The sequence below is a fragment of the Rhinatrema bivittatum genome, chromosome 4, assembly GCF_901001135.1.
Source record: "Rhinatrema bivittatum chromosome 4, aRhiBiv1.1, whole genome shotgun sequence".
Taxonomy (NCBI): domain Eukaryota; kingdom Metazoa; phylum Chordata; class Amphibia; order Gymnophiona; family Rhinatrematidae; genus Rhinatrema; species Rhinatrema bivittatum.
Window position 1 is genome coordinate 210,976,445 of NC_042618.1, and position 14,395 is coordinate 210,990,839.

The following is a 14,395-nucleotide window of genomic DNA, read 5'->3' on the forward strand; positions in this document are numbered from 1 at the left end:
GAGTATCCTGTTTCCAACAGTGGCTAATCCAGTTCGTAAGTACCTGGTAAGATCCCAAACAGTAAATACATCCCTTGCTGCAATTGTGCAGTTAATAACAGCTTATGGACTTGTCCAAAACCTCTCTTAAACCCAGCTATGCTAACTGCCTTAATCACATCCTCTGGCAATGAATTCTAGAGCCTAATTATGCGTTGAGTGAAAATTAATTTTCTCCGATTTTGTTTTGAATGTGCTACATACTAACTTCATGGAGTATCTCCTAGTCTTTGTATTTTTTTTCACAAGCATTTACGTTTACCCATTGTATTCCACTCATGATTTTATAGACCTATCATATCCCTGCCTCAACTGTCTTTTTGCCAAGCTGAAGAGCCCTAATCTCTTTAGCCTTTCCTTGTAGGCAAGCCATTCCATCCCCTTTATCATTTTTGTCATCCTTCTCTGTACCTTTTCCAATGTAACTACAGTATATCTGTTTCAGTTTGTTTACATGTACAGGTCAGAGACAGTACAGACTTGGAGGATAGGCATTTACTTAAATCTGGAGCACACAAGCTGCAGCAAGTAAACAAATCTCTTCATCAGTAGTAAAAATACCCATAGTAAAAGAAAACAAGCATCAGGAACACAGCATGAAGATATTTTTAGAGATAATAAAACTATGTTTAAGTTAAAATTTGGGAGTTCATTTGACACACCAGTGTCACCAATTTTAGCTCTGTTCCCTACTTCCTGATTCTGAATCTTTTTGCTGGATGACAATTAATGTCTTTTACTATAAAAAATATCTAATACTTTGAAAAGGAAAACTATCAGGAACTTCTGAGATCAAATACTCAACAGCATGGGAAGTGAACAATTCATCTGCTTAAAGTTAGCCGGATAAATTGTCATGGATATTTATCAGAGATTAGATGCTGCAGAAAAATATAGTGAGATATAAGGTCCTACGGGCCGATACAGTAGAGCACTGTTAGCACACGTTTGGCCGTGCGTTTGACGCGCTATTTTTACCCCTTATACAGTAAGGGGTAATAGCGCCTCGAAAATGCGCAGCCAACCCCCCCCCCTGAAACTAATAGCGCCCGTAACATGCAAATGCATGTTGATGAGCCTATTAGTTATTCCCGCGCGATACAGAAAGTAAAATGTGCAGCCAAGCCGCACATTTTACTTTCAGAAATTAACGTCAGCCAAAGACTGGCGTTAATTTCGGCCAGCACCAGAAAGTGTACAGAAAAGCAGAAAAAACTGCTTTCTGTACACCCTCCAACTTAATATCATAGCGATATTAAGTCGGAGGCCCCAAAATAAAAAAAAAAAAAAAAGAAATATCTGCCCGCGGGTTGGAAGACGGACGCTCAGTTTAGCCGGCGTCCATTTTTCGAACCTGTGGCTGTCAGCGGGTTCGAGAACAGACGCCGGTAAAATTGAGCGTTGGCTGTCAAACCCGCTGACAGCTGCCACTTCTGTCAAAAAGGAGGCGCTAGGGATGCGCTAGTGTCCCTAGCGCCTCCTTTTACCGCAGGCCCTAATTTACATACCGCTTTCTGTATCACGCGCCCAGAAGAGTGGCCTGTGCGCTCGCTGGCTCTCCCGCACGTTTTTCTGTATTGGCCTGCTAGTTAGCCAGATAAACTTTAGCCAGCTAACTTAAAGGGTCATTCTTTAAAATGCGATGTGACCTATTCGCAGCGGTAAGATTTAAATTAGCGAAAGGGGTGGAGTTTGGGCAGGGGAAAAACATTTTCTGTTAGTGCTGCGGGCAATAATGTTTTAGACATTATCGCCAGCAGAAGCGCCAGAAATAACATCACCTTATACAATGGCGCTATGGGGGGCAATAGTGTGCGTCTCGCCGCAACCGCGGTGGGCAAAAAAGCACCACCACGATGCGGTCAGGTGAATGCTATCACCCTCCTCCCCTTTTTTCTTTGCAACTCATCATTCCGCTAAAATAATAGTGGAATGATGAATCCCCCCAGTAAGACTGCTCTCTGGCATGACCAGACTTAGCTGAATGAGTTATTCGGCTAACTTAACTCTGCCTTGTAAAGCTCTCCAAAATGCCTCCAACTTATCCAACTAAACAGCTAGAAAGTTCTGAGGCCTTCAGAGCAGCATGAAACTTAAAACGCATGATTTGTCAGGCTAAATTCTGAACTTTTTAGCCGGACAAACTGTTTCACTATTGATCTCTCGGTGTTTAAACTGAGGGTACTTCCACGAATTCTTTTTCTAAAAATACCAGGTGGAGACTAGTGCCATTTTGAAATAAAACTGTTCTACTTTGAACACATGTTCAGAACTGAGAATCCAAATACTGTTCTGACCAAACTGTAAAGAAATTGATTTTGTTTATTCTCACAGAAAATCCAAAGCTCTAAAACCTTATTTACCATGCTGCAGACTAAAGTGAAGGACAAGCGAAAGAGACTGGATCCTATGGTGTCATAGGCCAGGGGTGGGCAATTCCAGTCAGGTTTTCAGGTTCTCTCTAATGAATATGCATGAGATAGATTTGCATGCATACTGCCTCACCTGTATGCAAATATGTCTAGTGCATATTCATTAGGGAGAACCTGAAAAACCAACTGATTGGTGGCCCTCAAGCACCAGAATTGCCCACCCCTGTCATAAGCTAGCAACCAGGAGGGCTTTGGTTTTTTAAATTATTCTGAATTCAAAATGTTATAGAAATATATGAAATGTCTCAATTGAATTTAAAAATTACAGTTGCTCTGCCCTTAATATTAAAATTATCACTATCACTTGGAGGAAATGGGCCTGGAGATTAGCGATTTTCTATAATATTGCTTCACTAAGGAGGCTATATATGAAACCGCATTAAAACCCATTACATACCAATTTTAATGCCGGTGGTACATTTGGCTTTAATGCTTGATATACCCAACTAATGATATGCAGAACATGGCAGTATTACCATGGCCATGTTGAAAACCTGTTCTAGCCAGCCCATAATCAAAGGGCCCGTTAGCGTGGGGAACCTTCCCCACCCCCACTTTCTGCACAGTCTGCTCTCTGAGCCCTTCCCTAATTATCCCCCCCCCCCCCCCAAGACATACAGAAAAAAAAACAAAACAGCATTTGGCCTCTGGGCCCTCCCCTAAAACTCAACATTCTTTCCAGGCACAAACTCCCCTCCATTCCCCCCTCAATAAAACAAAAATAAATAAAAAGGACTCCCTGGTTCCCGATCTTTTCATCTCCCTTGGAAAAAAGAAGGACCCTTTTTGGATTAAATATCCTTGCCTCCCCATTGTATACAAGGGGCCTACTGGGCCACACCCACCCCAGACTTCACTCATCTTTAAAACTATGTCCCAAATCTTCGCTGCCAGGGCAGGAGACCGTGTTCTTCTGGCCAGTAGCAGCATCAGAAACAAAACAATGTCGCTGATACTTTGGTCTGTACACCAAAGCCTCCTGTTGGATTTCTGGAATAAGAATAAGCCCCCCTGTGGGATTACTGCACTAAAAATATTTCTGCTGGGCGGTTACTACAATAAGACATTTGTGTTTTCTTCCCATTTCCAGCCCTTCCAAAAAGAAGATGCAGCATATTTCCAATATCTCCATCAGTGTGATGTACATCATGTATTTCCTGGCGGCGCTCTTTGGGTACCTCACCTTCTATGGTAGGTTCTAGCTGCTGCTCCAGCTGAAGTGAAGGGGAGGTTTCCTGAATTTCAGGGCTGGGATTGATGCGTATATTTTTTCTGTCATAATATGGACTCCCATCAGGAGATGCTATCTAACACTCTGTGTGTTTGGGAAGGGTGGGAACAGCCACTATTTATGAAGTTTGAAGAGGGGAGAGGTGGACTCAGGATGCTCCAACATTGTGAAGCAGTGATTTTTATTTTATGTTCAAATTATTTAGGTGAAGATTGGGGGGGGAAAATCAACAATGCATATAATTTAGGGCCTGATTTTAAAAAGCATTTACATGCGTAAAACTGGGTTTTCTTGAGTAAATGCACTTTGCTCGAGTAAGTGGGCTTTTAAAAATTGCTATGATAGTAGTTACATTTACACACGTTAACGCCTTTGAAAATTTACCTCATTAGCCAGATAAAAAGTAGGCAGACATGGAGGCGTTTCTAGGTGGGGGAGAGAAATAATCTGTGTAGATAACATTTTCTCTTTACATGTTGTTTTGTATAGAAAATGTCCCTACAGAAAAAGCAGGTGAGATCTCTGCAGACACTTTTTCCCAGGATAGGGCTCAGCCCTGTTAGCATCTCTTTTTAATATCTATTTGCTGCCTTTATTCAGGGTGCTGGCAGGGTTGGGCCTGGATTTCAGTGTTTATGCATATCTACAATCCTCTATACATGTTAAAGATCGGGTAATTAAATTTTCCAAAACATATACATGATTTTGGGGTCTTACTTAACCCAAGTTTATCAATGAAGACATATCAATTCCATTATTAAAGCTGGTTATTACAAGCTGAGAATACTGCACTGTGTGAAGTCCCTGTTGCTATAGGATGATTTTTGAACAATCTTGCAGTTGTTACATTTTTTCAGGTATAGATTACTGCAACTCACTCTTGTTTAGTCTTCCAGACAGTTCTATGCGGGCTTTACAGATATTACAAAATTCAGCAGCCCGTGTTTTGACTGGGCAAAGTAGATATGATCATAATTTAAGATTTTAACGTTGATCTTTAAACTATTTAACAACAAAGGTATACCTTGGTATGGGAGCCATGTTACAGTTATATACACCATCTCATACACTAAGATCTGCAAATTCCAAATATATATGCAAAACACCTTGGCATATTGAGAGCACACTTTTTCAACTGCAGGACCCACTTTCTGGATTTCCATGGCAGAGCAGCTTCAAATCATGTCAGATACAACCATTTTTTAAAAAGCTTTAAGGCCATGGTTATAGCAACAAGCCTTTAAATGATAATCAAAAGTAAGTGAGTATTTATACTCGTGATTTCACTTTAATAGTAAATATGGGTAGCAGTAGGTTTTTTGTTTTGTTTTGTTTTTTTAAATAGAGAATGTCATCTTATTTTGGGATGAATATCATCATTTTTTAACTTATTGGTAGCAACAAGGCAACAGCTTTGATTTAATTCATCTTTTTTAGCCATTTAAAGTTAGTCTGTAGGATTGAGTGTATTTGCTGATCTCTGTTATTTGTTATATTTTTAAAGAAAACATAGGAATGACGGGAGAAAAGGACCAATGGTCCATGCAGTCTACCCAGCAAGCTTCCCATGGTTGTATCTGCCACGCCATGCAGGTCATCCCCATGTATCAGTCAGTTTGCTTGACGTGCTTTGCTTATGGACTTGGCCCTAAAAGCAGTCGAGTTTTTTCCTCAATGTCTGAGCATCAGTACCCCAGACTGCAAAAAAGGCATGGCTCATGTTGGTTGTTTCTGAATCCAAATTTCTCTTTCCTTTTAGGCCCCAACCCCCTCCTTCGAAGCAGATAACAATATTGCAGCTGCATCAAAAGCATCAAGGCTTATTGGCTAAGGGCCGGATTTTCAAAAGGTTACGTGTGTAAATCTGGAGGATTTACGCGCGAAACCTGCCTTGCACGCACCGGGCCTATTTTCAAAAGGCCCGGTGACGCGCGTTATGTCCCGGGGTTTTTCTGAATGGGCGTGCAGGGGTCCGGGAGGCATGGCCAGGGGATCGCGCGCCGTAAGTCAGCTGGCAGGCGTAACTTCCAAAACAAAGGTATGGTGGAGGAGTTGGAGGGAACGGGGAAAGCCAGCGGGGCCTCCCAGAGGGCTCGGCGTGCACAATTTGCACTAGTGTGCACCCTCTTGCACACGCCGACCCCTGATTTTATAACATGCGAGCGGCCGTACGCGCATGTTATAAAATTGGGCGTACATTTGTGCGCACAAATGTACGCCCGCGGAAATGTTTTAAAATCTGCCCCTAAGGGTAGTAATCCCATGCTTCTCTTAAGGGTAGTAACTGCTGCACTGTGCTAGCTCATCAGCTTCGCAGACCATAAAAGTCTGGTCCCTCAATAATTGTTGTCTAAATCCAATTCCCCTTTCCCCCTGACGTTGAAGCAGAGAACAATGTATGAGTTGCATCAAAAGTATCAAGGTTTATTTAGTTAAGGGTAGTAACCTCTATACCAGCAACTTACCCCCATCCACACTTTCTTAGTTTCTTTTAGGACTTGGCCATAGAAACAGTCCTGTGCTTTTTCCCTTATGTCCGCGTAACAGTATCCCAGACCATGGAAGTTGGGGCCCTCGGTTGTCGTCTGAATCAAATTCCTCTTATACCCCTGCCATTTAAGCAGAGAACAATGTTGCAGTTGCATTAAAAGCATCAAAACATATTGGTTAAGGGTAGTAATCTCCATGCCTTCTGCTAAGGGTAGTAACCACTGAACCAGGAAGTTACTCTCTATCCACTTCTCTCATTTCTGTCTTCTAGCCTTTAGAAATCCACAGTGTTTCTCTCATGCCCCTTTGACTGTTTTCTTCTTCACCACCTCCTCTGGAAGGGCACTCCAGGCCTCCTCTACCCTCTTCTTGAAGAAATATTTCCTGATGTTGGTTCTAAGTCATCCCCCCTGGAGTTTCAATTCATGACCCCTACTTCTATTGTTTTCTTTGCAATGGAAAAAGGTTCGAAGTCCATATATAATTGAAACCTTTAAATATCTGAAAGTCTGTATCATATCAGCCTTGCACCTCCTCTCTTCCAGGGTATACATATTCAGATCCTTCAGCCTCTCCTCATAGGTCTTCTGATACAGACCCCATACCATTTTCATCTCCCTTCTCTGGACTGCCTCCATCCTGTCTATCCTTTTTGAGGTATGGGCTCCAGAACTGAACACAATACTCCAGATGAGGCCTCACCAAGTATCTGTACATGGGCATCATCACCTCCTATTTCTTATTGGTTATTCCTCTCTCTATGCAGCCCAGCATTCTTCTGGCTTTAGCTATCTTCTTGACACATTGTTTGCCATCTTCAGATCCCCAGACACTATCACCCCATGCACATCAGCCTTTCACCCCCCATCACATACAGCTCTTTTGGATTATTGCATCCCAAATGTATGCACATCTTGGCATTGAATCCCAGCTGACAAATCTTCGACTACTCTTACAGCTTTCCTAAGTTTCTTTTCATTCTCTCTACTCCTTCAAGCATATCCAGTCTGTTACAGATCTTAGTATCATCTGCAAATAGACAAACTTTACCTTCTATCTCTTCTGTAGTGTCGTTCACAAAGATATTGAACAGAATTGGTCCCACCCCGATCCCTGTGGCACTCTGCTTAACATGGCTCTCTCTTCAGAGTAGTTTCCTTTTACCATTACACACTGTCTCCTATCTGTCAACCAGTTTTTAATCCACACCATGACCTTGGTGCCACTCACAAGCTTCTCATTTTATTCATAAGTCTCCTATGCAGGAAGGTATCAAAAGCTTTGCTGAAATCCAAGTAGATCACATCGAGCACTCTTCTTTGACCCAAATTCTCTAGTCACCCAATAAAAAAAAAAATCAGATTTGTCTGACAGAACCTTCCCCTGGTGAATCCATGTTGCCTCGGGTCTAGCTACCCAATAGATTGTAGATAATTCATTATCCTTTCCTTCAGCAGTATCTCCATTAATTTTCCCACACCGATGTGAGGCTAACAGGCCTATAGTTTCCAGCCTCCTCTCTGCTACCACTCTTGTGAAGTGGGACCACCACCACTCTTCTCCAATCCCATGGCACCACTCCCATTTTGAGGGATCTATTGAAAAGGTCCTTCAGTGGACCCACCAGCACATCTCTGAGCTCCCTCAGTAACCTAGGATGTATCTCATCTGGCCCCATGGCCTTGTTCACTTTCAGTTTGCCTAGCTCTTCCCATACATTCTGTTCCATAGATAGAGTTTCGTCTACCCCATTCCCATCTATGAGCAACAATCCTTCTCCAGGGTCTTCTTTAGTGAATACCGAACTGAAATATTTCTGCCATTTCATCTTCTCCATTTTCTTCCTTGTCACCTTTCAATTTCACTATACCACTACGGACCTTCCTTCTTTCTCTGATATATCTAAACTAGCCGTTAAGCCCGTAACAACGGGCTCGGTCCGTTTCCTTCCCACTCCCTCCCCCTCATTCTCCCTCCCCCTCATTCTCCCTCCCCTCCCTCTCACCCCCCTCTCACCTCCCTTCCCCTCTCTCTCACACCTCCCTCCCTCTCTCTCACCTTCCCTCTCTCCTCCCTCCCTCCCTCTCACCTCCCTCTGTCACCTCCCTCTCCCTCTCTCCCCTCCCTCTCTCACCTCCCTCCCTCTCTCTCTCTCTCTCTCACCTTCCCTCTCACCACCTTCTCCTCCCCCCGTACCCTGCCGGCAGATCTTGGGGGGGGGGGGTGTCGCGCCCGCGCGCGCGGCGCTGCTTCTCCTGCCGGCAGATCTCGGGGGGGTGTCACTCGCGCACGGCGCCGCTGCTTTCCGCGCGCACGTGGCGCTGCTTCTCCTGCCGCTCCTGCCGGCAGATCTCGGGGGGGGGGGGTGTCACTCGCGCACGGCGCTGCTTCTCCTGCCGGCAGATATCGGGGGGGGGGGGGGGTCACTCGCGCGCGGCGCCTCTGCTCCTCCTCCCGCTCCTGCTTCGCGGCCGCCGCTGCTCCTGCGGCTCCACCGCCATGTTTTTTGTTTCGGGCACGCACGGCTCTGACCAACGTGCTGGCCCGCACATGCGCGGTAGAGCTGCTCTCTACTGCGCATTTGCGGGCCGTCGGTCAGAGCCCATTTATAAGGTAGATGTTTTGTCACCTCACTTTACAGCTTTGGCAATCCTTTCTTCTGCTTGACTTTTTGCTTTCCTGATTTCTTTCTTGGTGTCATTCAGTTTCACCAGGTATTCTTCCCTGTGTTCCTCTTTTTGAGATCCTTTATACTTCCTGAACACTGTTCTTTTTGCCTTTATTTTTTCAGCCATTTCTCTTGAGAACTAGATCAGTTTCTTTTTCCTCTTACTTTTGTTTATTTTTCTAACATATAGATTTGTTGCCTTTGTAATAGCTCCTTTCAGTTTGGCTCACTGTTGTTCCACCTCACCTATTTTCTCCCAGGCTTCCAGGTCTTCCTCTAGGAACATTCCCATTTTGACAAAATCTGTATTTGTGAAATTCAAAACTTGGGTCTTTGTCCATCTTCTCTGTATCCTGTTTGCGATATCAAACAGGATACAGATTATTGTGTATGTTCTTTTGTAAATTGCCTTGACCCTTAAATTGTGTGATCAAATAATTTAAAATAAATAAAAATAAACAAACATTGACAGCCAACCAGCAGCTGAATATGGATTTCTATGTGTCTGGAAATCATCGGTGGCAAGTAACAGGCTAGACACATAGGTGGTGTTCTAAACTTAAGAGGTTACTGTTTGGCTTATTCAGTGGAAATGGATTGGAACCAAATACACTTTTTTGTCACATCCAAAATCGTAGAAATTTTGTTTTGCTTTTCATTTTATTTTCACTCTGTTTTTTTGACATTTTGGACACTGAATCACACAAAATGATACAACAAATGCTGTTTTCCATGTCATTTTAAAGAACTTATCAATCAAACAAATCTCAGTCAAAGAGGAATTATATTTTAACAATACTATCTCAAAAACGATTTTTGGGAAATTGTATCAGAATAAATGTGCTTTCACAGTCGCCTGGCTCTTGCCCCACATAGGGCTACAACCAGTATCGTGTATATAGCACACACAGTCACCTCATTTACTCTTTCCCAACAAATGCTATTTTTTGGGTTTTTTTAAAACCATCATGTGACCCACTATTTTCTAAAAATCAATCGCTCAATATTTTACTGAACTTTTTCCCAACACCTAAGTGCTCCAAACTATTTCTCACAGTATGTTTATCACATCTTATTCGATCATTGACACGTTTAAATCCTTATCTTTTTTTATCCTCCGTCACTCCCACTATTCATTCGACTCGTTGTTTCACGGTGCCGATGTTATATACACACTCCCGTGCCTCCCGACATCGGTGATGTTTCGGCGGTAACACCCACCTTCTTCAAGGGATTTCTCCTATATACAAAAGCACATTTATTCTCACTTATGTCAATAAATCTCAAACTATTTTCTAAACTTTAATGGCTCAAACTATGCGACTTACTTTCAGTGTTGGCCGTACCTGGCTCCTCTCCCCGGCACTATTTCAAAAATGGCGCTTCTCACTCAATCCCTCCCCTCCAAAAACTAATGCTTTTAAACCAAACTCCTGGACTCTCCTCCAATCAACTTTCAGGAAAACACTGACCAATCCACTTCTTTGTTAAGTCCCTCCGGTTGGACTGTACCTAACTTGAATATCCATTTTTGTTCCTTTTGCAACAATTTGAGATCGACATTACCACCCCGCTGATCTTCTTTCACGGCTTCCAATACCGTACATCTCAAATCCTCAAAGCCATGACCCTTCTCGGTGCAATGTTGCATAGAGCATAAGAGTGCCCTGAAGCTTGTGAAAATTTTTTTTGTTAATTTATAACAAAAAAAAAATTCACAAGGAAACGAATAGTTGGACTATTTACAAATATGACCAATGATTATTTAAAAGGCTGAGTCCTAAAGTTTGAATACTACACGATGAAGCCTTGTATGATGGTCATTATATCTATGGCGTCTTGTGATTACAGATGAAAATATCGTACGATATTTTCTAATCCGTCAAGTATTGGGGGGTCCCCAAAAGCGATAGGAAAATCCATAAAATTTGTGTGGTTTTCTTATCGTTGGGGGGGGGGGGGAAGAAAGGGCATACAGAAAAAAAAACCCCAAACCCACCCCAACCATTTAAATCTAATTATTTAGAATCCCCCACCCTCCTGACCCCCCCCCCAAAAAAAAAACTTTCCTAAAGTACCTGGTGGTCCAACGGGGGTGCGGTCAGAACCACGGGAAACAAGGATTTCCCACGGCTCTACGAACACGATACCGGAAAGGATTCCGGAACCAATTCACATCTCTAATATACATATGTATATGATATTCACCAAGCAACCACACTACCAGCCAATGGCTCAAAGATCCATTTGTTTCTTGTCCAGTTACTGAAGGGAATAAGCTCACAAACATACACACACAAGGGCACAGAGAGGCAGATATCCAGTACCCAGACAGATACCTAATACCCAGACAGACACAGATACTCCACAGAGAGACAGACATACCACACCTGGATAGAAAAACACAAGCACTGCAGCCTCCCAGACAGTAAAACACATGCCCAGACACACAGAGAAGCATAGTCCTATCACTCCTAAATGTAGGTAGACAGCCCACATCACAGAGACCACATACACAGAACAAAGCACATCAGACAAACTCAGAGACTTAGATCACAGTGATAATGGCTGAAAATCTTTCAGAAATTTAAGTGCCAGCTAAAAGTTTTTAGGAACTGAGAACAACTCAATCCCACCCTGCCCAACTCTATTTTTTTTTTTACTTTTTTCACTAATTTTTACATGTTTTTGTATTTATCTTAATTTGTTCATCTCTTTTTCTCATTTTGGTTGCTTTATTTTTATTTTTATTTTTTACACACAAAATGTTTGCCTTTATTCTCCCATCCCTACCACATTCTCTCTGGCCTCTTTGCTCACTGCCCTCCCCTACCTCATCACTTCTTTTCCCCCAGCAGGCAACAGCTGTAATCTTTCTTCCTGGGTAGGGACCCAGTAGCAGCAGGAATTCTGATTATGGCAGGCCTTCCTTGATTGTGGAATACCTCAGTGGCTGCTCAAATGTCCAGTTCTGCCACAGAGTGAGCGGCTCTCCCAGGCCCGCCGCCGCAGAAGCAGCTCCTCTCCCTCACCCACTGAAAGAGACGCATGGCTAAAAACCATGGCATGCTTTCAGTCAGGTCACTACGCTCTGGCCGCTCCCTCCCTCTCTGAGCTTGCAGTGCTTTCACAGCACTGAAACTGGACAGTGAGGCCATTTTTTCTTCCTTGATTGGCCTGCCAGTGTGTCCCCCTTCAAGGATTGTTCAAGCCCCCCAGTTTGCTTACCCCTGCTTTACAGCACGGTCTCCACCACCTCCACTAGCAGGCCATTTCAGTCTGTGTCATTATCTTCTATGATTACTACAAGACCAATACTAAATCCATTACCCAGGTCCCATTCAATGTTTTATTACCAAGTTTTCTAATAATTCGCACAGGACCCAAAATTAGCAAAACCTATGTCCAAAATATCTGGTCTTTCCAAGTTAATTGAAGCTTGAATATTTAAGTATTTATCCTTATACATCTTTCAACAGCCAATTTTCTAGTTTGGTCTTGAACTAGTGATCATTAATTCAGAAGCTCTCTCCATGCAACCATACAATACAGAATTTGCAGTAGATTGTACTCCTTTTGCCATGCCAGAGCACATAGGGAAGACTATGCTCATAAACTGCTGAACTGCATACCATAATAAACTGCTGATTAAATCCTCTTCTTTTTTTTTTTTATAATTCAAAATTTTTATTGTGTGTCTCAATAAGAATACATTGAGGCTTAGTTAGTACTGAAGTACATATACATATCTATCACGTGAGCAAATTTAACAATATAGAACCATAGGGACTCAACTGTATTGAAAACATATGTTGCGTCAGTAACAAAGACACACATCTTTATGAAATCACCCCAGCACCCCTTCCCTACCACCCCCCCCCCCCCCCCCGCTACTGTAAATGGAGTAGAAAGGAACTTAATAATCTTCCTATCCAGATTTTTCCCTGTCCTTAACTCTGTAAGTGAATATTGCAGAAAACCACGTATACCTTTGATCAGGCCTCAATATTTAAGTATCGAGCAGAAACCCTCATTTTTCCAGTCTGAATACGCCTGCCAGATTTTCTGAAACTAGTGTAGTGTATCACCTTTATGAGCTGAAAATTTGTGTTAATAAATATATTGAACCAGGTCTGTGTTGTATTTCCTTCAGGCTGGGTGGGTTTTGAGAAGTCCATTTTTTTGCTATCTCACATCTGGTGGCTGTACATACATATCTGACGAATATATTAGCGCCCGGGGCTGGCATACCTAATAGTGCTTGTTTTGTTAGATTAAATCCTCTTCTGATTACACAGTACTGACAAGGATAAGTACTGCTTAGGGTTTAAAATGAAATCAGTTTAACACACTGTTATGGTGTCCTAATAAACTATACTACAATGATATTTTGTCCCAAATATATTTGAATGTTTTGGCACTGGTGATCACACCCACTTTGATACAGAGCATTGATAACTAACGAGCAGCTGTTTTCTGTTCTTGTAGACAAAGTGGAATCAGAGCTCCTCCACACCTATAGCAAAGTGGATCCCTTCAACATCTTGATTCTGTGTGTCAGAGTGGCAGTGTTAACAGCAGTGACACTCACAGTACCCATTGTCCTTTTCCCAGTAAGTATGATAATCACTATTCATACCACAGAATCATTTCAAGGGTCATTAGCATCTCAAACAGCAAGAGATGTCAAAGGAGGACCAAAAGGTTCCAAGGACATGAAATTAGTACACACAAAGAGCAGAAATTGACAAAACCCCAATCAAATGCTTTTACTAAAGCAACATCAAAGGGTAACAATGAACTTAGTAGGGATGGAAGAGGGAGGGTTCTGATGCCATGACCCTTACAAAATTATTGAACTTGAAGGGGAGAAGAGGGCAGAAAACTTTTCGAACCTAGAGGTCTGGAATTTTGGGGAATTGAAGGGGGGGGGGGGCGCTCAGGATCTTTGGAGGTAGGGGGACAGAAGATTGAGCCAGTGCTTTGAATAATCACCAGCTAAGTTAAAAAATTATCTGGGAACGGGTTCCTGGATAATATTGAACCTCCTCCCACTAACGTCTAGACAGAGCCAAATAACTTAGTCAACTAATTCCAAATTGGAGTTATTCAGCTATCTCAGCTCTTCCCTTAAATGCCTCCAAAATGTCTAAATTTTAACTGGATAATGACATAGCTGGTTAAAATGGATAAGGACCTGGGAGATCCAGAAGTAGGCATTTATACAAATAACTCAAAAGCTATCTGGATAAATGCCTTTGAACATCAGTTTCCCTAGGTCTTGGAATAATTGTAGCAGGCTTCCATGTGACAGTTCTCTCCCTGCTGGCAGGTACGCCGAGCCATCCAGCATATGCTTTTCCAGAACAAGCAGTTCAGCTGGCTGCGTCACACCCTCATTGCCATCATCCTTCTCACGCTCATTAACCTGCTGGTCATCTTCGCACCCACCATCCTGGGCATCTTTGGCGTCATTGGTAAGTCACTCAGTCTCTCAGTTGTATCACTGCCATGCATTCTTGTCATGACATCACA

General features: G+C 42.7%; 1 protein-coding gene across 3 annotated transcripts in view; it reads left to right on the plus strand.

Annotated features, from left to right (window-relative positions):
• Window positions 1–14,395, plus strand: part of LOC115090486 (sodium-coupled neutral amino acid transporter 3-like) — a 328,123-nt gene that overhangs the window by 302,416 nt on the left and 11,312 nt on the right. For all 3 annotated transcript variants that reach the window (XM_029599646.1, XM_029599647.1, XM_029599648.1), the window contains 3 exons: window positions 3,562–3,662; window positions 13,349–13,473; window positions 14,193–14,337. In XM_029599646.1, coding sequence (XP_029455506.1) covers window positions 3,562–3,662; window positions 13,349–13,473; window positions 14,193–14,337 — 371 coding nt within the window. The remainder of the gene's footprint in view (window positions 1–3,561; window positions 3,663–13,348; window positions 13,474–14,192; window positions 14,338–14,395) is intronic.